The sequence below is a fragment of the Homarus americanus genome, unplaced genomic scaffold, assembly GCF_018991925.1.
Source record: "Homarus americanus isolate GMGI-L3 unplaced genomic scaffold, GMGI_Hamer_2.0 scaffold32929, whole genome shotgun sequence".
NCBI lineage: Eukaryota > Metazoa > Arthropoda > Malacostraca > Decapoda > Nephropidae > Homarus > Homarus americanus.
This window is the reverse complement of record NW_024737097.1, coordinates 20,390,415-20,415,247: the sequence shown is the minus strand read 5'-3', so window position 1 is coordinate 20,415,247 and position 24,833 is coordinate 20,390,415. Positions and strand designations below refer to the sequence as shown.

The 24,833-nt window shown below is 37.4% G+C and overlaps 1 protein-coding gene across 3 annotated transcripts in view; it reads left to right on the top strand.

Annotated features, from left to right (window-relative positions):
• LOC121873307 (leucine-rich repeat and WD repeat-containing protein 1-like) overlaps window positions 1-24,833 on the top strand; it is a 53,307-nt gene that overhangs the window by 23,844 nt on the left and 4,630 nt on the right. For all 3 annotated transcript variants that reach the window (XM_042376811.1, XM_042376809.1, XM_042376810.1), the window contains exons 5-9: window positions 310-539; window positions 5,379-5,595; window positions 8,950-9,114; window positions 11,361-11,461; window positions 18,231-18,394. In XM_042376811.1, coding sequence (XP_042232745.1) covers window positions 310-539; window positions 5,379-5,595; window positions 8,950-9,114; window positions 11,361-11,461; window positions 18,231-18,394 — 877 coding nt within the window. The remainder of the gene's footprint in view (window positions 1-309; window positions 540-5,378; window positions 5,596-8,949; window positions 9,115-11,360; window positions 11,462-18,230; window positions 18,395-24,833) is intronic.

The following is a 24,833-nucleotide window of genomic DNA, read 5'->3' as shown; positions in this document are numbered from 1 at the left end:
CCGGTAATTGGCTTGAGGGGTCACCAAGGTGACATCTGGTGAGCTTAGTGTGAAAACTTTTACTCAGGACATTTGAAAAATGCCTTGTAGTCATATAACTACACCCGGCGGGTGTCCTAGGATTATTGCATGACTCGCCAGGGTTTGAGGGTTAAAAAAAAAAGTAGATGGGTTGTTTGTGTTTTTATTGCTTAAAAATGATTTTAACATTAAGAATGATTTTTGTGTTAATTTCTCATTTTACTTTATGTACAGTTAATGGAATGTTTATATATAATGTACAATAAAATTATATATTTTTTCCAATAGGGCAACAGCAGGAGAGAACTTATATGCACAGGTATGGACGACTCTTCCTCTAGACAGCATGGGCCTGGAAACTATGAATATTTTAGCTGCTGCTGGTGCTCGCTCCACTGTTTTACTCATTCATCCGGAGGTTGGCGTCTGCTACCAGATGTTTCGTACTGTGCCAAATAAAGCTGCAGCTGTAGTCTGTGCTCTTTTGTTCCATCCCAAGAAAGCCGCATGGTTATTCTGTAAGTAACTTATTTAATATTTCCTAGTTTTGTGTGGGGGTGTGGTGTGGGTTGTTATTATTCTCTCTCTGACATCAAGAGTGGGATATCTAATCAAGTTAGGGGATTAAAGTTCTGTTTAGTCTTTCAGCAAATAAATAATAATATTGGACCAAATGTAAATACAGGTACAGTCCTGGACAAAAGCCCTGTGCCAGGTAGTTTTGCCTAACCTGGTTATGTGGCAACGTCGGAGACACGCATAGTTTAAGAGTCGCTCTATGGTTTAAAGGGTGCATTTCATGTCCTAGATTGCCTCGTTGCCAGCACTGTCAGGAACAAACCAATGAATACCATTAATAATTATTTCACTGAATACCGTTAAAAATCATTTCAATCTAAATTAATGACGAGAACCAATGTATTTGCAAGCACAGATGAAATGCTTCCCACACACACACCGCATGGCACCATCTGCTAGACACCTTGATCGTGTGAACAATCCATTCTATGGCGTGTCTGTGTGCATATTCTCTTTGAACTACCTACACCATGTATCGATGATATGAGTTATCTTATGTGAGTGTCAGGAGGACAGGTATAAAAAATGCAGCATAAAGAGATATACAGTAGTAATATCTCCATTAGCCGCAATCCCTCAAACCCGGAACTCTACAATAGCTCTGAATTTTTTCCGGAAAATTCCCTGAATATGGGTTTGGGAAAAAAATTCTGAGGTTGAAAATCAGGTGCATTTTCTAAAAATTCCGAGACAAATTCTGGAAAATCTTAACGCATTTCTATTTCTGGGTCTGGGAATAAATTTTCAGGGCATTCCAAAAGATTGCATCATGCTCCAACCCATTCCCACATGCATGAGAGTATTTTCCCATAATCATTGTTGTGTGTGTGTGTGTGTGTGTGTAGACACACACAAAACACAAAAATAAATAATACTGTAATTGGAAAATCCTCTCACAAATAATCAGAAACAAATTTATTAAAAATGTGAGTCTACCCTCAAGTCCGTGCTCTATTGCAGTACTTTATTAATAGAGCACAGACTTGAGGGTAGACTGTCACATTTTTAATAAATTTGTTTCTGACTATTTGAGAGAGGATTTTCCAATTTCAGTATTATTTAATTGTATGTGTTTTGTGTGTGTGTGTGTGTGTCTACACACACACTTATTTACAATACGTACAGGTAAAGGAAATTACTGACTCGAGAACAAATGGCTCCCTGTCCCAGCCGCAAAAATGCCAGCAACATATACTGTCTCATTCTCAGTGCCTCCGACGCTGCCAGGGTATGCTACAGTAATTGCTGCCTTGTCCTCTCCTGCTGTGGCTCCAACAAATTAACCATGTTAGTCCATACAATCTCGATGGGGTTCAAATCACAGGCTCTACTCAACCAGTCCAGCAGCTGGATGTGGTCTCTGTGTTTGATGGACCACTGCTTCACTGCTGACGGTGTGGATGGGGTATCAGATATGAGATAAATTGAAACAGGAGATGAAATCAATTGTCATAGAGTTCATATTATTACAAATATTATTGTATAACAATATAAATTGTATGATAAAAATGATTCATAACATTACAATGTATTTAGGAAAAATTACAAAACTACCTGCATGAAAATGATGTGTTCTTGGTAGAGCAGAGTGTATACTCAGACTGTTGGCAGCATTATCACCTCTTAAAATGCTTCTAGATATTGCTCTGTGGTGAATCTCATTTATCTCTGCCAATTCACCCACACTGCTGAGGTTAATCCAGCCCTACATGTTTACGGTCACATGGCTTCTGCCTGTTGTAACAGGTGAAGACGGCCGTGGTTGGTAGAGTTGAAAGTTTTTTCATGTGAGAAAATAGTTCTTGACCAGAAGTCCAGGTCCTCCCCCACATACTGCTCAGGGAACTGTAGTCTCCCAACCCAGTGTCATTTTTGGAACCTTTCCTTGACAGCAGAGACCCTGTGGTGGACCCCAATTCCATGGAGTCGTCACTTAACTGTCCTAGCGGAGACCTCAAACTGCAGTGGCTCCGTCATGTCTACTGCATTGGATGGCCATGGATGTGTGCCACAAACCTTGTGTCATCTGCTGCTCTGGTCAATATAGGTCATCCTGATCTGGGAAAATCTGTTAAATTACCTTACTCTTTAAACCATTGTAACCAACACCACACTTTCGATCTGGAGACGCCCACCTGCCTTGCTATCTTGCTGACTCTTATCCCGGTGGGAGATATCGTGGAGTTGGTCTCCCATGGTTGTAGTTGCTGGAATGACTGAGTGGTTGCTGTATGACCATGCCATAGTCTCAGATAAGTTAAAGGTTGTGAATGGCATGAACTGTCCCTAAAATCATCATTTCCATATTACAATAAACTATCGTCTATAATATTATGAGGCTGACATCATTAATAGCATCACTAAAAGCAATGGGAGAGGGATAATATACCCACCTCCACTCCCTTTCGGCGATCTTTTTCCAATATGAACCTCTTTACTACGAATATTATGCTTTACATAAATATTATCTGTCCTCCTGGCACTCGCATAAGAGAAATCTTATTATTGATAAGTGGTGAAGTTCAAAATGGAGGACCACATAAGCATGCTCTAGAATGGATTGTTCACATAATTTAGGTGTCTAGTAGACACAATGTGTGTTCCTGTGTTTCCTTTATTTTTTTAATTTTGCTTTTTATTAAAAACATGTTTGCAACATATAAGTACAGTAAGTCCTCGTTTAATGTTGCCCCTGACAACGTTGTTTCGCTATAACGTCACTACTCGTAAGGTACCCATGATTCGGAAAACGTCATCACGGACTACTTTGTACGCCGCATCACCCAGTCAGAGCGGGAGGGGGAACCACCCTTCAAGTCTCAGTGACTCGCCACCCTTCTCCTCTCAACTACCCACCACACACTCGCTCCACCTCTGCCCATTAATGAGTACAATACAAAATGATTGAGTTTATTTATCTTATTGGATGTACAGCTACTCCTTGACTTACGACCTACTCGACTTACGTCCACCCGGACATACGATCGCCTCAGTGGTACTAAAATTTTGTCAAATTACGTATTTTCGAGTCCCGGCTTTAGTGATTGCGCTGTGTACTGACAAAACTTTCATTTGTAATTCACTTTAAACTGGCTGGCAAGCTTAAAAGTGGTTTTGTGATGCTGAGAAGAAAAAGAGACACCCATTTTAGATTTTCTATGTATTATTTAAGCATTTTCGACTTACGACCAATTCGACTTATGACCTGGGTTGGGGTCCTAACCCCGTCATAAGTTGAGGAGCAGCTGTATAACATATGCTATTTTCAATAAACATTCCACTGAATTTATGTATATGTAATTAATTTTATGGGGCAAAGGGAGGCTGGGGAACGTAACTCCCGTGTTTTATCTATTTATTATGGGGAAAATTTATTCCGTTAACGTCGCAGTTTTCAGGAATGGAACCACGATGTTAAACAAAGACTTCCTGTAATATCTCTCGCCCTAGACAATATTTCATATTCCTATCATCATACTTATGTGATATGAGATGAAACAGTAATAGTTCACCACAAATATTTCATGTCTTTTTCTTTATACTACATGGTTATTTTACATGGATACAAGTATTACATATTTACTTAAACTAAAAAAATGTTTTATACAAAATTATTAAAACTCAAAAATAGGGTGTGGTGGACATGAAAGATTGAGGCATTGTATCTTAGTTACTGACTGTCAGTGGCCAATATCACTGCTAATGTTATGTTTAAAGGAATACCTCGTACTGTGCAATATAAAATATACTCTTTACCAGTTTACGATTTATCATTGATAAATTGTGTAGTTAGCAGAGGATATGCATTTAGAGATGCTTTGTAATGGATTGTTCACATAATCAGGGTTTTTGGCACACGTTATGTGAATTCGTGCGTGTGTCCTCAATGTTGCCACATGACTAAGTTAGGCAAAACTGCCTGGCACAAGACTTTTGTCCGGGATTGTACAAGTAGAAAGAAAAAAACAACTGGTAACTAGCGAGTGCCTTGTTGAGGGTCCCGGTAAACATGTGAACAGTCTTTCAAAATTTTGCTTGTTAAATTAGACAGAAATTTTTTAATTGAGCTTTCTTACACTAAAATGCAAAGATCATTCAACTAAATAATCATTAATTGGTCACTCATTAAGTGAAATTTCTTTGCCAACCCATTATATTTTATACAATAATGTCTCCGTTAGCCAGAATCCCTTTTAACTGAAACTCTCCGATAGCTGGAACGGAAATTTTCTCTGAAAACCGTTCCCAAACTTTAGGAACGATTTTTCAAGGGGCACATTTTCTGGAAAATTCCAAGAAAATTTTCCCAGTACCTGTACCCGGAAAATTCCAGAGATGGGGGAAATTTATTTATTTATTATTTTTTCTCCGGGTTTGAGAGTTAAAAATTAGGCGCATTTTCTGTAAATTCCAAGAAAAATATTCCGGTACCCGGAAAGTTTTGGAAAATTGTAGGGGATGGGGGATATTTTTCTGGGTTTGAGAGATGATGTAATGGGTAATTTCTAGAAGTAACGAGAAAATTTTTCCGTTGCCCAGAAAATTCTGGAAAGTTCCATGGATGAGGGATTTTTTTCTAGCTTTGAAAGTCATCTCGTTACCCGGAAATCTCTCATTCCTGGAAGTGCTCTGCATAAAGTGTTCGGATAATGGAGATATCACTGTACTTGCCTTATGAAGCAACAAAAAGGAAGAAAGAAAAAATAGTGTCCTTAGTGGACAAAAGAAGTGCACCAGTTTACCAACAATTCACAATACATTGCACTTTGTCACTACAGGTGGGCATGAGGATGGACAGATACAGTTGTGGGATGTGGGCATTCCTGCCCTGCCCAGGTATGACACAACACCAGTGCATCTTCTGACAATTCCAGCTGTGGCGAGGGATGTCTATAACTTAACCTTTTCATGTACTCATGACTTGCTTATTGCTGGCTGTGATGGAGGATTGTTTGGATGGAAGATTGACATGCAGAAGATTGAGACTAATGACAGGTGAGTGTTATTTTTCTCTTAATGCTCCAATGAATAACGGTCATAATAGAAAGGAATTTCTACTGCTGGATTATCATTTTCAGGACATAAAGTTTGGATTTAAATTATTTTATGAATATTAGATGCAGGTATCCCTCGTTTAATGAACACTGAAAATATGAAAATTCGCTTACACAAATTTACCAATTAACCCCTTTTTTTTTCATTTAATAAAAGCTTTCCTCACTTATATGAATTTGGGTCCTAGGGAAAATTCAAGTGGCATGCCCCGGGAGTCAGCTGGGGCGGCCATCTTGGAGAAATGGGCAAAGATGTATTCATAATAACCCCCCCTCCCCTCCCTCCCACATCTCCCCTCAATCTGTTTCTTTCATTCTGCCATTCCCCCACCCCTTGTGTTGAGCCCTGACTGCCCTCCCTGAAGAGAGAACATCCAGATGAAAATACGATGAAAATCGGAAAATTAAAAAAATATGCAGAAAAATTCCTGAGGAAAGCTGTTGCCTATGCTTTATCTGCTGACTTATTTTGATTGCATGATTCATAATATTTATGTAGCTATGCATAATTGTTCTACCCCTCTTCATTTAGAGGTCCTTTCTGTTTACATAGCAAAAGCTGTAGAAAAGTATTTATAATATTTTGGTGTAAAGTAATACCAATCATTTGGTAAAAATCAGTATCTGACACCTTTTTCAGCTAACTAGCAGTAGGACGAGAGTCCGAGGCTGCTTGTACACCTCTGTTACCCACAAAAGAAGCGAGAATGAGGTTGTTCGACTGTTCGTTGCTCTCGCCTCACCCTTGTCTATCGGCCAGTATCTCAAAATGAGTTTTTCTAATCTTCAAATCCTTAAGGCCTGGCCATTTATGGGCTGATTCTAATAAAACAAAAACTAAGTAATAGAATACCATATTGTGCATGGCAGAACATAGAGGTTTTCTTTATTGGCTTGGTTTATTATTGGCTGATTTATCTCTTTAAATATTTGGAGGAAAAAATGGTAAGTTAGGAAAAATTTTATGCACCCAAAACAGAGTGATAATCGGAAATATCTATATGTCATGTTCAAGAGGAGTAAATTACCTATACGCCACATGAATTTCAACATAATCTAGCAAGAAGTTATAGAGTAGGGTCATTACCTAATACCTGACCATTGTGGACTTGATCTCACCCTCCTCTGTATATATATACCTTGTTTTGTACTTCTCCTTAGTCTGTACTCACCCCTGAAGATGTGAATTACACGAAAGCGCTTGGGAACTTCATGTTTTCTTCTTTCCTTGTGGTTATCAGCACTATATATATATACACACACACACACACACACACACACACAGTGGTCCCTCAGTTAACGAATTACCTTCCATAAGAATCTTCAATTCGATTAACGAAAAAAATTAAATTAACGAAATCCTTAGGAAAATCACATTTTGTTTTGAACATCAGCTGATAAGCTGAGGAGGTACTCAACCAATTCAGTGATCTCTTCTATGTTTACATTCAAACTAATCACTATCTTATAAGAATTCCAGCAATGCAAATTAAATTCACCCCGGTCACTTCTATTAAATTTTATAAGCAAAAAACAAAAACTCAATCTAAAAGACATAAATTGACAATTAAATACTTCACACCACAGGCGCCAACTGTCAAACATGTCACTGTCACCCCTCCCTCCCTACCTCAGACTAAAGTTAGGATAATATAATTTGCATTGCTGAAATCCTTGCAAGACAGGGAATAATTTGAATATAAAAATGTCATATATTTTGCACAAAAGATAAAATTTTTGCTCTCCCTAATAAAATTCTTAAATTAGATCTAAAATTTGTATGTCTAATGCAAATTTTAGCTTGTTTATATTCAAATTAATCACTATCTTATAAGAATTCCAGCAATGTAAATTATATTCTGGCCGGGTAATTTCTATGAATTTTATGAGCTAAAAACAACAATCTCAAGTAAACAAACAAAGACCAGACACACTGTCACCTCACCTCCGCTCCCCCCTCTTCCCACGCTTGCTGGCTCCCTCCCTCCTTGCTGTTCCCAAACAAAAGATTGGCGTTTTCTTTATGCTTTAAGGTGTTTATTTTATATGATATTTCAGACTAAAGTTAGGATAATACAATTTGCATTGCTGAAATCCTTGCAAGACAGGGAATAATTTGGATATAAACTTCATATATTTTGCATAAAAGATAAAATTTTTGCTTTCCCTAATAAAATTCTTAAATTAGATCTAAAATTTGTATGTCTAATGCAAATTTTAGCTTGTTTATAATCAAATTAATCACTATCTAATAACAATTCCAGCAATGTAAATTATATTCCGGCTTTACTTTGTATATACCTTTCAGTGAGCTGGAACCAATTACCCAATATCCCATTGAAACAATGGTTTCGGGTAACGAACGGCCGTCTGGAACGAATTGTGTTGTTAACCGAGGGACCAGTGTGTGTGTGTGTGTGTGAGTGTACTGCTGTATATATTATGTCAAAACATAAGGGACTAACATTTCTTCATGCGTCAGCGAGTTAGCAGGTTGAGTGGGAGAGCTGTTATGGTTATTTTTCAACTCATAATTTCCAGTAGATAAACTTTTTTTTTCCAGTTACATGCATGCACATTCCTTCATAATTAGATAATGTGCAAAAAAGTAAGGTAAAAAAACATTAAGGGAACAAACGTGTGTGTGAGAGGTAGCATGCTGAGATGGGGATCAGTCAGTGTCCCAGCTGGGCTGAGTTGCTTTTGGTGAACATTGAGACCAAACTGTTGTGTTATGCAAATGGCGGTTGTGTTAAACTTTCATTTAACATTTCCTTGATGGTTTTAGCTGTATATTTTTATCTAAATAGTATTTTATTTATGTTTTTTAATGTGTATGGTAGTAAATTATAGTAAATGGGTACTATTTTTCATTTATAAGGCAAGTTTATTTTATTTTATTTTATTATTTTATTTTTTACTGATTTAACTCTCGGGGTGTATATTGTTGGGGTTTCTTGTCTTTGGGGAACCAAACCTTATTTTTGTAATTTTTTTCTGTCGTTAAATGTACAATATTTCACTTAATGAATGATTTTCTAGGAACTTAACCCATTGTTAAGCGAGGGATACCTGTATTTAATAAAAAGACTATATAGTAGTTCAAGTGTTGCCTGGCTCCAAAATGAAGAATTCTTGATTTTCAGTCATTCTGCTGTTGTCTACCACTGCTTGGTGGATTGGTTCAAATAATAGATAGCTAATTAAATAAAGGAGGGAAGGTTTAGTACCTGGCCAGGTTGATAAATATTTTTGGAGGTACAGAACTGTCCTAAAATTTTTATTTTTATTTCAGATTAGAACGTACTGAGTTTCTGCTTCCAGAAGTAGATGGAAATGGTTCTGTTTTAGACTCTGTATGTATGCTACGTGATGATTTGTTAGCTGCTAAGTGTGCACTTCATGGCCAGATCTACATCTTCTCCATATCACGATCCTTGAAGAAGAGGACCATGGCCAAGTAAGAGATCACATGAAAACTACTTTTTCCAAATTTCTTTTGTTTGCAATGAAAGGTGACTGCAAATTCACACAGTAAGAGAAGAATAGCACATACTGTAGCCGAGAAGGTTCTGCACACTGGAAGGTACTCGTGTATCATTAGCTCAATAGCTCATGGTTGTCAGGGATCAGTTTCTAGAACAGTCCTGAAAAAGATCTCAGAAATAATATTTTTTGCTAAGTTTTAGAGAAGTTGATTTGAATGGTTTATGAATGAATTATAAAGTGGATGATGTACTGTTGATATCATAGGAAGTGAGAAAATTTGTGGCTGATGGAGACATCTGGCATCTCCTTGAGGTAGTAGGTAGAATTTGTCATAACTGAATCATTCAGGCCTAATGAATCAGAGTGATTCATTCATGAAAAGTGCAGTTTCCCCTGCCTACAATGCAGTAAATGTCAACAAGAACCGCATGTCATCTGCTGATCACATAGATACTGTGGCCATATCATGTGTTGTGACTCGGTCACTTTGGAAGCATAATGTATTGTTTAATGGTAGACCCTGCTGCCATATGGCATCACAAAAATTGTGACCAAGTCCCAGGTTGCTGATCTGACTTGCTGCCTCATTTACTCTCAATTGTGTGTGTGAGTGTGTGTGTGATCATGGATGCTACTTGTTATAGAGGAATATTGTATTCATAACACTATAATATTATATTGTAAAACTAAAGACCTTACTACATCATAATAATAATGTAATCAATTCCTTATATACAACCTCCTCAAAATAGGGTTAGGAAGGTCCAACTGACCTTAGCATTTGCCAGCACTGGCACCCACCTCTCTCACACAAGAGAGATTGGCAGACCATTATGCTCTCTAGACATGAGCTCACACCTAGAGCTCTGGCCATAGATCTTTATATCCTAGCTCTCTCACTCACACAGTATAGAGATTGGTAGACTATCATTAAGAGAGCAAGTCTTTTTTTGCTCATGTTACTGACCTTTTGATACAGTGTTAGGTCACCCATTGTTGGACAGGGAATTAGTGGGTCTCGGACCTGAAGATATCTTGAATAAACGTGAAAGCTAAAATATAGTATTTTTTTATACTTACACTTATCACAATGTATCCCTTCAACATTACGTTACTTGAGATTTTAAAATGTGGAGTGAGAAAGCAGAAAGGTGTGGGTGATTAGAGGGATGCAGTAGAAAGGAATGGTAACATGCACCAGTGTTGCCAAGCTCCTCAACAGCTGATCTTTTAATTCACCACCACACATTTAACCATGCATAAATTTGTCATACAATATGGGGGTGTGTGGGTGGTGCCTTGGTGTGATTTTGTGGTATTAATTAATAAATAAGAAATATTGCATCGTCAATGACAGTCGTTTGATTAGTAGTGTACTACAATTGTCACTACTACAGTAGAACGTTGATTTAAAGGAATTGAATTTAAGAATATTGATTTAAAGCGACGCCCGCAATTAAGGACAATGTTTTAATTTAAAGCAAATCTTTCCTATTTTGCACGAGTCAATCTGGTGCACCAGTCTTTTCCACTCCATCTCTCTAATCACACACACTTTTCTGCTTTCTCACTCCATATTTTAAAATGCTATGTAATGTAATGTTGAAAGGGTACAACTTCACTCATTTATACTTTGTTTTGTGTTTATTCAAGACATCTTCTAGTCATGAGACCCACTAATCCCCCACCCAAGAAAGGGTGACCTCCACCTGACCTTTACTCAATGTCAGGTGGAGGTAGGGTAGGAGATTAGTGGTCTCAAATTACTGGTATAAGCCAGGGTAGGGTAATAGTGTGTTTGTCCTGTCCATCTATCTGGCTGTCCCATCTGATGTTGTGGTGTTCACATTGTGAAATCCCAGCTTCTTATAGTATTCTATGAAAGATACTGAAATGTAGTTCACATGTTTTGGAGTTATAAATTTTCATGTGCATATTGTAAAATGGGTTGTGTGTATGAATTATTTATCAGTCTTAATCGTCATTGGAATGTCATTTTATTTTGTTTAAATATTGGATATGTTATATCTTACTTGTACAATTTATTTTTAATTTTTTTTCTAGAAAGATTCTGAATGATTTTTGAAGGGTATGTATTTGAGTTTATTGTAATACAGTCCAGTATATACCCTAGAGATTTTTAATGTTTTTCCAACTCTGTCTGAAAATCAGTTGGGCAATGATGTTTTAAATTAATCTTTCTTTTTTCTGCTGTAGGTCTGGCAGTCAGTTTGAGACTCAAGTGACTGATGACTTGATGCTCAAACTTAAATGGAGCAACACAGATAACTACTACATGAACATGGGAGTTGACCCCAGTGAGTGAAAATTTGTGTTATTGGTAGAAAAGAATATTGTATTGTGTAACTAAAATATTAGCTTGAAGAATTGAATATCAGGCTGAATATTTTGTTTATGATTAGTTATATTTTTTATATGCTTGTGGAGTTCATGAACTTACTCATTACAAGTATTATTGTACAGGTGATACAGTGATATCCCCATTAGCCAAAACAATTGGTGCTGAGCACTTCCAGGGATGAGAGATTTCCGGGTAACAAGACGACTTTCTCAAACCCGGAAAAATTCCTTATCCCCGGAACCTTTTCCGGTTACTGGGAAAAGATTCCGAGTGTCTAAGCTAGACCTCTTGCACAGACGCACACTAGCCCACTTCCCCAGAATGTTTCTGGGTGCTGGAGATGTTTTCCTCGAGTCTAAACTACTGGAATCCGTAAATACAGTTCTAATTAAGTTAGAAATTAATTTTTTACTATAATAATCCAGAATAGTTAACCTAAAAGTTTGGTTAAATAAATATATTTAAAAATAAAAAATCTGAAGGATAAGGACATGAATGAAGTTGTGTGTTACAGCAAAGACTGTTATTTTCCACTCCCATAGAGCTGTGGGGAATTAGTGGGTCTTGTGTAACTGATCTGATCTGATGCAACGTCAGGTGGAGGTAGGATGGGGATTAGTGGTCTCATTACTGAGCTGATGGAATGTCAGGTCACCCTTTCTTGGGTGTAGGATTAGTGGGTCTCATGACCTGAAGAAGTCTCGATTAACACGAAACCTAAAATATTTTTAGAGAGATTGTGAGAAGTACAGATATAAGTATAAATGAGCAAATTTGTATCCCGTCAACATTATGTTACATAACATTTTAAAATATGGAGTGAGAAAGCTGAAAGGTGTGGGTGATTAGAGAGATGGAGTGATAATGAGTGTTGCCAAGCGCTCCTCAAGAGTTAATCTTTAACTTGCTACCATGCAGTCATACAGACACGCACATGTCTTAATTCCCTTGCTGGGTGTGTGTGGGGTTGTTGGAGGGTGTGTTTGTGTGTGATGTAGGGGTGTATGTGTGTTGTGGTGGTGTTGGTGTGTTGATGGAATTGAAACCTTTCTGGGGGTAGGTTCGTGTGGTCAGCCCCCCCCCCTTCCTCGCTCAAGTGTGGCTAATTGTGATAGGGGGATGAATTTGATACCATATTGATGCTTAATAAATTCTCTACCAAACGTTTCCAATAAGATATCCTTAAACAAAATATTTTTATATGATATAGTGATGGGAATTCCATTCTTTTACTGTATATAAAAAACCCATAAGAAATGTTGATACCGGAGTCAGTAAAATCAGTTCTGATTTCGTTACACACCATTTTTTTATCAAAATAATCCTGTATACTTTTCTAAAAGTTTGGTTAAATAAATATTTAAAAAAACAAAAGCTCTACATGATACAGGTGTGAATACAGGGTAGAGCTGTTACTTTTATCCTCTTCACCACTGCTCGGCTCATCAGTCGCTTGGGCTATCGTGACATCTCTGTTACACACTTCACTTAATTAACTATACTGTAATTCATACTGTAACTAATCATGTCTAACACTTGCGATGAAGGTTGGGTGGGAGATTATTGGGTCACGTTACTAACCTGACCTGATGCAATGTCAGGTCACCCAGTGTTGGGTGGGGGATTACTGGGTCTTATGACCTAAATATGTCTTGAATGACATTATTTTTTACCTGTGAGGTACCGTATATACTCGTCTATAACCCCCCTTCGTATATAGGTCGACCCCGATTTTTTGGCCAAGAAATCGTTAATTTATGATATTCCTCGTTTATAGGTCGACCCAAGTTTTTGAGGGTAAAGGAACAACAAAACCTTCAGAAAAACACTACGTCCTATAAACTTGTTTACCATTTATTATTACGACACTTTACACTGAAACACGGGTAGTTTCAACGAAAATATTGTATATTTCCATTCAAGTATTTATTCAAGTCAATTAGCAGGGAATATTATTGTAATACAACAGTTTTCTAACTAAACCATTCGAAAAGCGATTACGGTAACATATTTTGAACGAAAGAAATCGAAAGTCATTGTTTTCGTCACAATTTTATCCCACTTTCCACTGTAATACGTACGTCATTTCAGCAAAAAATATTACATTTCCGTGAATGTATTATATCAACCACAGTATGAATAGAATATCACTAATATAACAGTATTTTAACCGAAAACTATTAAAAAAACGAGTAACATATCTTGAACATCGAAAGGTTTGGTAAAGTCTTCTGTTTTCGTCATGTAGTTTATCCTAATTTACATTGAAATACATCACGTTTCAGCAAAACTACTATTTATTTCTGAGAATATGGAAATGTAATATTTTTGCTGAAATGACGTACGTATTATAGTGGCAAGTGGGATAAAATCGTGACAAAAACAATGACTCGCTTTCTTTCGTTGAAAAGATGTTACCGTAATCGCTTTTCGAATGGTTTCAGTTAAAAACTGTTGTATTACAATAATATTCTCTCCTAATTCACTTGTGATGTAACAGTTTTTTAACTGAAAACGATTCGAAAAACACGTGTACCGTCTAGCTGATACGGCAGAGCCCTGGTCGCGGAGGCTTTGTGTTTGCATCGGCCCTTCTTAAGCAGCTTTTAATTTTAGCGTATGTTGAAATTGTGTTTACCGGTATATTTTTATTTTCTTGCTTCTTATTTTCCAGAAATATGACAAGTTTGTATATAATACAATGTTACGGTACTTTTAATTAACAAGTATTCATTTTTAAAAATACAGAAGACACCAAACAAATACCAGTACTACGGTTATTTGCGTGACTCTCCCGCCAAAAAAGACCAAACAGCTGGTACTCTCTCCCTCAGCCCTACCAAAAATAGCCCAACGACATCTTTCTTCTTTATTCTCTTCCAATTTCTCACTTTAACTGGTATTTTTTACTTCATATTGCCTACATCAGATAAACTACAGTAATTGAGGTTAGACACTTATAAATTTGATTACCGGGTCCTGGCAGGTGCTGTTAGAACCACCTGACCCTACCAACAGTGTTGCAAGTCAGACAGCATTTTTTAAATCATCCATGTGCACGAGAAAGGATGGATGGATGAAGGCGGCATACAAATATGGCTTAAAAAAGTCTGGAACTTTAGACCAGGGGGGCTGCGCAAAGAAAAAAGTCTACTTGTGTGGGATATGTTTCGGTCACATCTTGTTGACAGTGTTACTGCTGGGATTAGGAAGGAAAACACTGATACAGCTGTGATTCCTGGTGGATTAACAAGTCTTGTCCCACCACTGGATGTTTCCATAAACAAACCATTTGATGATGCGGTAAGAGTGAAGTGGAGCAACTGGATGATAGAAGGCGATAAGACATACACAAAGGGAGGCAACATCCAAGCTCCATCACTAGCAACATTATGTGAATGGATTGTAGAGGCCTGGGATGCAATCAGACCAGAAATTGTGGTGAAATCTTTTTAGAAATGTGGGATTTCGAATGCTCTTGATGGAACAGAAGACGACTTGTTGTGGGATTATGAGGCTAATGAGAGCGTGAATGAGGATGAAGATATTGATGATCCTATGGCTGATGATGGTGTTGATCCATATGACGATGCTGTTCAAGGAGAGGATTGGGAGGAGCTGTTTGGCGCTGCAGATGATGACGAGGAAAATGATTTTGATGGGTTTTAATGAAAATATTCAGAAATATGGTATCGTAGTATTTATTCAAGTCAATTAGGATAGAATATTATTGTAATACAACAGTTTTTTAACTGAAAACCATTCGAAAAGCGATTGCGGTAAAATCTTTTGAACGATGAAAGAAAGTGAAAGTCATTGTTTTTGTCACAATTTTATCCCACTTTCCACTGTAATACGTACGTCATTTCAGCAAAAATATTACATTTCCATATTTATTTCTGAGAATATATTCATTCAGGCACAGTTAAGGTAAAATATACTTGTGATGTAATATTTCAATGAAAATATTTATAAATAAGGTACGGTTGTACCCCACTTAACACGGTCAATTGAACCCAGAGGGTCCCGCGTTAAGTGAAATCCGCGTTAAGTGAACAACAGAACATATGGGATTAATTCCAATAGAAACCGGCCCGACCCCCAAACTCCACTTTTTGAAGGCACATACCTATGTTGCAGTAAAAATAACATCTTAATTTTATGATGGTACATGCACACAATTAATACTTAAGAGAAATAGAGAAATACAGTCGCCAAGTTAATGTCCATTCAAATAATGGACTCAACTCCCTCCCACTCTCACACTACACTGCCAGCTCTTTCCTCTCAGAGAAATTTTTGGGGGAAACCACTAAATTTTAATAAATAATACCTCAAACTAAAGTTAGGATAATACAATTGACATTGCTGGATTCCTTGTAAGACCAGGAATATTTTGAATATAAATGTCATATATTTTGCACAAAAGATAACATAGTTACCTAGAGAAAAAATTTTATCTAAAAATTGTATGTTTAATGCAAAATATATGATGTTTATATTCAAAATGATCACCAAATTATAAGAATTCCAGCAATGTAAATTATATTCTGACCGGGTAATTTGTATGAATTTTATGAGCTAAAACAAATATCTTCAGTTAATAAAAAAATAATAATCTTCACGACACTATCTGTCAATCAAAGTACCCCACCTTGCCTCCCCCCCTCTTCCAACCGCGCGGTCAGTCCCAACCCTCCCCCCCACCCCCCACCAATCCTCCCTTCCAGAGTTTTTAACATTTAGTATTAAATAATACCTCAGATTAAAGTTAGGATAATATAATTGACATTGCTGGATTCCTTGTAAGACCAGGAATATTTTGAATATAAATGTCATATATTTTGCACAAAAGATAACATAGTTACCTAGAGAAAAATTTTTATCTAAAATTGTATGTTTAATGCAAAATATATGATGTTTATATTCAAAATGATCACCAACAGAATATGAATTTAAATTCTGGCTGGTAATTTGTATGAATTTTATGAGCTAAAACAGGCAGTCAGGCAGGGTGGCGGGTGGGGCAAATCTAAAAATAGCGTCTCGAGCTGGACACTCACCGCGTATATGTGGAAAAAATCCGTGTTAAGTGAAAGTTCAGCTCTGGCGAGGCACCGCGTATATGATAAAACGCGTTAAGTGAAACCGCGTTAGGCGGGGTAATACTGTATCGTATTTTTCTTTTGTTTCAAATTTAATTAACAAAGATTGATGTTTCAAATTTAATTAACAAAAATTTATGTATCTATAAATAAACTTTTAAAAATGAATACTTTATGTTTTACATTCTCCTGTGAATACCATACCATGCATTTGGCTACTTTGGGCTTGCTATGATGACGCAAGAGATCTGCCCTGGCAACTGTACCGACACTCACAGCGGGTGGTGCGTTGGTGCGTCGTTTCCATTGTTTACTGGTAGTTACTGGTAAATATTTTTCAACCTAACGAAACTATTACCCGTATAGAGGTCGACCCCCAACTTTTTGCCAAAAAATTTGGTCCTAAGAACTCGCACTATACACGGGTATATACGGTATTATTAATAAATTGTATTGTTAATTTTGCACACACAAACATTAATGCACTAAAAACAAATTCAGAAACATTAATTAAAATATATATGAACAGTAAATAGGTGTTGCTTTCATATTCTTATGTCAAGTAATGACGATATGTTTTTACGTGTGCGCACTTACATACGCGATCTCTCTTTTTTCTTTACCATTATCGTTAGTTATTTCTATTGTTCCATTTATTAACATTAAATAACATTACTTAAAACAACCATATTAATTTTACTACAGCTTCAACCAAGGTCTTATTTTCTTCAGTTTTATATGTAGAACCAGTCAGTCACTGGTTTTGTGATCAACGAAAACAATGCTGTGTCATTTCCTCGTGTGTTTTAATATTCTACGTATTATTAATGAATTGTATTGCTCATTTTGCACACATAAACATTAATTCAATAAAAAAGACATTCAGTAATAAACAATAATGAATCTTTTTTACATAAGAGAAATGACGCTGTTTACACGATTATGCACGTCGTCTGCACGTTGGCGGGTCGTTCAAACTCGTCGAAATTCAAGTTTCCGCCGTCAAAATTTTTACTTATTTTTTTTTGTTCCAATAAAATACGTTGAATTAAAAACTCGCGAAATTTGAGAAGCTACTCTACGACATTTAACCCTTCAATATGTCTTCAAAGAGACCATAATGCAGAGAAAGTGGTGCTGGAGCTTCCAAGCATAAGCACAAGTCACTATCTATCCAGGAAATGGGCGAATTTCCATGGTCCGGCACCGGTCAGGTCTCGAGGTTGCCGGACTAGAGAGGTACAACCTGTATTAACTTGCTTTTGCAATGATGCTCTATTTTAATGCAGCTGAATGTTATAATTTATTATATTCTACTGTATTAAAAAAAATATATATAGTATTAGTAACTTAATTCCATTTCATGTCTCATAAAAAAAAAGAAAATGAAAAAAGGTAACATTTTTGGAATACAGTACATAATATCCACAAACATTTTGCTCTTAGCCCTGTTTTCTCAAAAGATGGTAAATTTTCCACAGGTGATTTTCCTTGCAATATTTATAAAGAATGGAACCCCACATATTATGAGGGTAGACTGTCGAGTACTTATATTAGAACTTAGTTTCCTCTATAGGGGCTATTTAAATTATGATCTTTAATGTGACTTTATTATTACAGTATCGTGCATTCTTGTCTGTGGTGATGACAAAGGAGCATTATGGGTTTACAACGTTGCTGACTATGTCACTGGTAAAGTTAGCAGTCCGCTCACTGAGGGGTCACAGCTACCACCAATTGAACCAGTAAAAATTTTAGACTGGCCTGAACTGGAAGATGCAGAGGTAAGTTGTTTAAAAAAAATTTATTTATTTTTTTCCTTCTTTTAATCCCTTGTGTGCAAGGTTGCCCATGAACTGAATAAAATTGTCTAGCATTAGCTGAATAAAGTATTGAAAGTGATGTTGCTGTAGTGGCCGGAGTGAAGAGATTATAAGAAAAATTGTATCTCCCCCAGTCATATATAAGACTGAGATTTGACACATAATTCAGTCGGATGTGATTTTTCAGTTTTTTCTGGTTTTCCATTTTTTTTTCTCCCCATCATTTTAGGCAACCCACGTGGATCATGTAGAACCGTTGAGAAAAATTGGGGGGGGGGGATGGGGCGGGTATGACCATGACGACAGACATGTTTGACAATAAGCCGGTTTTTTCTAAAAACCAGTTTTTGTGATATAGCTCGAATTCTACGCTCAGCAATGCTACCTAGGTATGTTAATTCCTAGCCAATTCGTCAGGCCAACATACAGGCAATTAAAACATCTCATAATTACTTAATAAGTAATATTAGGAGGACACGTCGCTACCTGGCATTTAATTGCTATTTTGAAAGTCCCTCCATCAACCAGCCTCCATGCGCACGACGAAGCTCATCTCTTGCCTGGCGATTCAGCTATAAAACACACAAAGGGAAGCTCCACGAATTTGTGTTCTAATTGTTGAAAGTTTTTATAATCGTTTTACACTTTCTGATGATCACAATTTATTCTATAACCCATGCTATATTTCATAGTTGTATAGGCAACTCATTAGGGCTTGTGTATGTGTGTCCCCCAGGAGGACAGGGTTGTAGAGCATGTTTTTGTATGTCCCCCAGGAGGTCAGGGCCGTAGGGCATCTGTGTGTCCCCCAGGAGGACAGGGTTGTAGGGCATGTGTATGTGTGTCCCCCAGGAGGACAGGGTTGTAGAGCATGTTTTTGTATGTCCCCCAGGAGGTCAGGGCCATAGGGCATCTGTGTGTCCCCTAGGAGGACAGTTCTGTAGGACATGTGTGTGTGTCACCCAGGAGGCTAGGGCATACTGTACAGTATAGTAGACAATCATTTTGCCACTGATAGTTTATCTAAGCCAGGGCTTTTTCCTTGTTTTATTAGTTGATTACAGGAGCTCCCCTACTTACGAACATTCAAGTTACAAACTTTCAGAGATAACGAACAAACCCGTCCATATGTACAATTGCCTATTTGAAAACCACGCCGGATCATAAGTTCAACCACCGCGTAATAGATGGCATTGGTTGTTCAGTGTCACCCTGTATCCCTAGTGCCATTGTTGTTGTGTTCCTCTGCTGCCTCACAGTGTTATTTGTGGTTTTGACGAATATTATTGACCCCAACATGTCTCGGAAGCGTAAGAGTGATGCCAGTGGTGATGGTGGTAGTAAGAAGTGTCGCACTATTATGTTGAAAACTAAGGTGGGCATTATAAAGCGTTGTGAAAGAGGTGAGAAAATGATAAGCATAGCTAATGCTTTTGGGATGAATCGTTCGACTGTTGGGACAATTTTGAAGGACAAAGAGCGCATTATGCAGCATGTGAAAGGTTCTGTGCCAATGCATTCCACGATCATTAGAAAGAAAAGAGGCTCAGTAATCGCAGGGATGGAAAAACTTTTGAGTGTGTGGCTGGAAGACCAGCATCAGCACCGCATGCCTTTAAGCCTTAACTTAATTCAGCGGAAGGCCATAAGTCTCTTTGAAAACATAAAGGTTAAACATGGTGAGTGTTTTTATATTATTACTACGGTATGCATGCTATTCATGCATTAAAATACCGTTTAAGGCTGGTAAGAAATACTGTCGAGTATTATTGGGGTATAGCTGTCTGTACAACCTTTTTTAAAATGCTGTATACAATATTCAATATTGACAAGAGTAATGTTTGATTTACGCAACTTGTAGCCTATAAATCATCACATAGTACACAATAGTATACTACAATATGAAAACGAATAGCCAAGATCCGCATACAACAATGCACAATGAAACACTGAGTGCAGGCGCTTCCACCCCTTGCCCACCAATTCCTGTGTGCACGGCGGCAGGAAATTAGAAAAATAATTATCTTCCAGTTGCGGTTAAGGGGTGTTTGATACACAAAAATAAAATAAGAATGATAACAATAATATGAAAATAAAATAATATTGATAAAAGAAATACAAGGATGAAAAAATATCAACAGTGAGAAACACAACCTAGACCTATGAATTATTATTATTATTATTATTATTATTATTATTATTATTATTATTATTATTATTATTATTATTATTATTATTATTATTATTATTATTACATTTTCGCCCCCCAGAATGATAGTGGTGTAGTGCATTTTTTCCCCTGCTGAAAAAAGATGCCCTGCCCCCTCCTCAACAGTTACAGCTAATTGGCTGTTGCAAATCTGTCCGATATCGTCGTGAAGTAATGATGTACAGTGATCCCTCGGTTAACGAGCGCCTCGGTTAACGATTTACCTTCCATAAGGTTCCTAACTTCGGTTAACGAGCAATCCCTCGATTAACAAGTATTTTACGAGCCGACCTCAACATGTTTTCACTTGCATTTGGCGGTCCACCAGCTGTAGTATTAGTCCGCCAATACAGTAATCGGTTTTAGGGCTTAAATTCCTTACTATTTTAGTAAATATCAAGAAGTTTATATTATATTCAATAATTTTAAAAGTTTAATATTAAATTTTTTAGTCATTTTAACAATTATTGAACATAATTGAAGGTAAGGTAACTAGTTTTATGCTCGCCATCCAGCCTGGCAACGCACCAAACAGGTGCCAGTCTCTCTGTCTTTTCAGTGGAGGTAACATCTTGCTTGAGACTCTCTTCAACTAAATGCTTTTTTCTGTGTTTGCAAGCAAATTATTGGTCATTTTGAAATTTATTTTACATATTGACAATATATAATGCAGTGCAGTGTTGATTTAAAGAAAATCATCTTGAATTTCACCCACATCTCAAGATTTGTTTGCTGCACTAACAGGTGGAACCATTTTCACAAAGTTAGACTTGTCCCAAGCATATGCTCAGGTCTCTGTTGATGCTGAAAGTCAACAGTACCTTACCATCAACACTCATAAAGGATTGTATAAGTTCAAAAGGTTGCCTTATGGTGTTAAGAGTGCACCAAAGTTATTTCAGTGCATCATGGACAAAATTCTTGTGGGTCTTCCCAATGTGTTATGTTTTCAGGATGATGTCTTTATTGTTGACAGTGACATCCAAAATCATGTCAAAACCCTAGCCACAGTATTCGAAAGATTGTTGGCACACAATGTCAGGCTCAACAAGAGCAAAAGTTCATTCCTAGCTAAAGAAGTAACTTATCTTGGCTACAAAGTGAATGCAGAAGGGCTGAGACCTGCAGAAGATAAAGTAGGAGCCATAGTAAATTTACCTGCTCCAAAAAATGTCAGTGAATTGAAAGCTTTCCTAGGTATGATACAGTATTATTCAAGGTTCTTGAGTGGACTTTCATCAGTTTTAGCCCCTCTGCATGAACTATTAAAGAAAGGGATACCATGGAAATGGAACAGTGCAACTCAGAAGTCATTTGAAGATTGTAAAGCTGCTCTGTCTAGTACTGATGTTTTGGTCCACTATGATACCAGTAGAACACTAAAGCTTGCTTGTGATGCATCAGGCTATGGATTAGGTGCTGTCATAAGTCACATAATGGATAACGGTGAAGAAAGACCCATTGCATATGCCTCGAGAACTCTTACCCAAAGCGAGAAAAATTATGCACAAATAGAGAAAGAGGCTTTGTCTATCATATTTGGAGTAAAGAAATTTCACCAGTATCTATATGGGAGGAATTTTGTTTTAATAACTGATCACAAGCCTCTCTTGGCAATTTTGGGTCCTAAATCACCTGTTCCTACACTTGCTGCAGCAAGAATGCAGAGATGGGCTTTGATATTGTCGGCATATGACTATGAGATACAGTACAGACGTTCAGATGATCATTCCAATGCAGATGCTTTGTCAAGGTTGCCAGGTAGTGGATCAAATGATGGAGTAGAGCCTAAGGTTTATGCTGTAACCATGATAGCAGAAGATTTTCCAGTCACCTCCGGAATGATTGCTCATGAAACTAGGAAAGATGTTGTATTAGGAAGAGTCCTGGAGTATACACTAAATGGATGGCCAGAGATTTGTCCATCCTTAGACTTTCAACCGTATCATTTAAGGAGATGTCAATTATCAGTAGAACAGGGATGTGTGTTGTGGGGTATGAGGGTGTTAATTTCACAGTGTTTTAGAGGGCAAATTTTGAATGAACTGCATTTTGAACATCCAGGTATATGTGCTATGAAAGCACTGGCCAGATGTTTTGTGTGGTGGCCTAAACTGGATGGTGAAATAGAAATGATGGTATGTGAGTGCTCTGTTTGTCAGAATGTTAGGAGTATGCCACCCAGCACACCTTTGAAAACCTGGAAATGGCCTACCCGTCCCTTCCAAAGAGTACACATTGACTTCTGTGATAAGGGAACAGACAAATTTCTTGTATTAACTGATAGTCATTCAAAGTGGATTGATGTTAAGCACATGTACAGTACTAATGCTGGTAGCACCATTGATGAATTAAGATTAATGTTTGCCGAACATGGAATACCAGAAGAGGTAGTTTCTGACAATGGTCCTCCATTCCAATCATCAGAGTTTAAAAACTTCATGAGATTCAACGGTGTAAAGCATGTACTGATCCCACCCTATCATCCTGCCTCTAATGGTGCAGCTGAGGGATCAGTTAGAATTGTAAAGGAAGCACTTTCCAAGCAGGTAATTCAAGGAACTGTAGGAAAATCAATGAAACACAGACTAGCAAATTTCTTACTCAGATACAGAACCACGCCACATAGTGTGACAGAATGTACTCCTGCAGAGTTAATGGTGAAGAGACAGTTGAGAACAAGATTAAGTTTAGTTAAGCCAAGTCTGTTTGAAGTTGTAGAGAGGAAACAAGCTCAACAAAAAATGTATCATGATAAGAGTTCCAGTGAAAGAGTGTTCAAGGTAAATGATAGGGTGAGAGTTAGGAACATGGCTAAAGGTTATGGTACTGTACATGCAAAGTGGATAACTGGTGTCATCGACAAGGTATGTGGATCTAGGACATATTTAGTGAAATGTGGTAACTCTTTGAGGTATGTTCATGTGGATCACATCATTCAGGCACATGACGAGATGAATGTAGCACCAGGACATGATGATAAACTTGACACATTTTCAGATGATCATCATCATGATGATGTCAAAGATGATGTTTCCCAGCATCCACTCACTGTGTCAACTGATTGTAGTGATGATATGTCTGTCACTGATAATGCACAGAGTGCAAGTAAAACCCCTGTAAAACTTGATGGAGGGAATAGTCCTAGAAGATCAAACAGAGTTAGGAGACCTGTAATTAAATTAGACCTCTAATTATCTGAATTGTGAACAGGCCTTTCAAAACTGTTTAGTTAGGAAGTTATATTTGTTGTGTTCTATTCTCTTCTTCCCTGCCATATGTAATTCTGTAAGTTTTGTTTATTTAGGATTTGTAGCAGCCATGCTCTCTTTTGAAAGGGAAAAATAGTGTTATAGATATGTATGTTTATATGCTGCATTTATTGAATGTATATATTATATATTATGTTACTTCTTACGAAATGTGTTAGGCACGTGGTAACCAAGAACAGAGAATAAACAGCCAGCCAGACAGACCATGTGACTCTTCATTCTCCCATTAAATAACCCAAGATACTACAAGGCCTTATATTCCTCCATAACCTTATCAAAGGCAGGGCAGATAAGGTTCCAAGGATGAGGCCTGGCATCGTATTCTTGTAGCTGCTCACTGAAACGTGCGATGCTTGTGAGCATCTCAGTCAGCTGGCGTGTTGTAGGTTCACCAGGCTTAACGTCATCCTCTTGTGTTGCTTGCTGTTGACCTTGTTCTTCATCCTCCTCCAACATTTCTTCAACTGTTGGTTGCTGCTGATATAGACCAATGATTTCTTACAAATCTTCTACCTGAACATACGAAAATCCCAGTGCTGGGACTGACCGCGCTGCCTCCACTGTGTCCATTAGTGTTGCCTCTTCCTGCTTGCCTCGGCCTGCTCTGCCCCACTTATCTTGGAGTTCGCGAACAAGGGTTTCCATGTGTGTAGCACTGATGTAACATTAATCTTCCGCCATGCCTCAACAATTCTGTCCACTGCATTTTTATTATATTTCTTCCAAAATTCACAAAGATAAAAACTTTAAGCCTATAATTACCTTCTCCCTGTTTTGTGAATGCTTCTTAGGGGAGGCTTCTGAGCCCAGAACCCCAAAAAATTTTGTCCGAATCTTCTGAAATTCTGGTCGATTTTTTTTATTTAAACCAACACTGCACTGTATGTTATCAATATGTTAACTAAATTTTAGAATGACC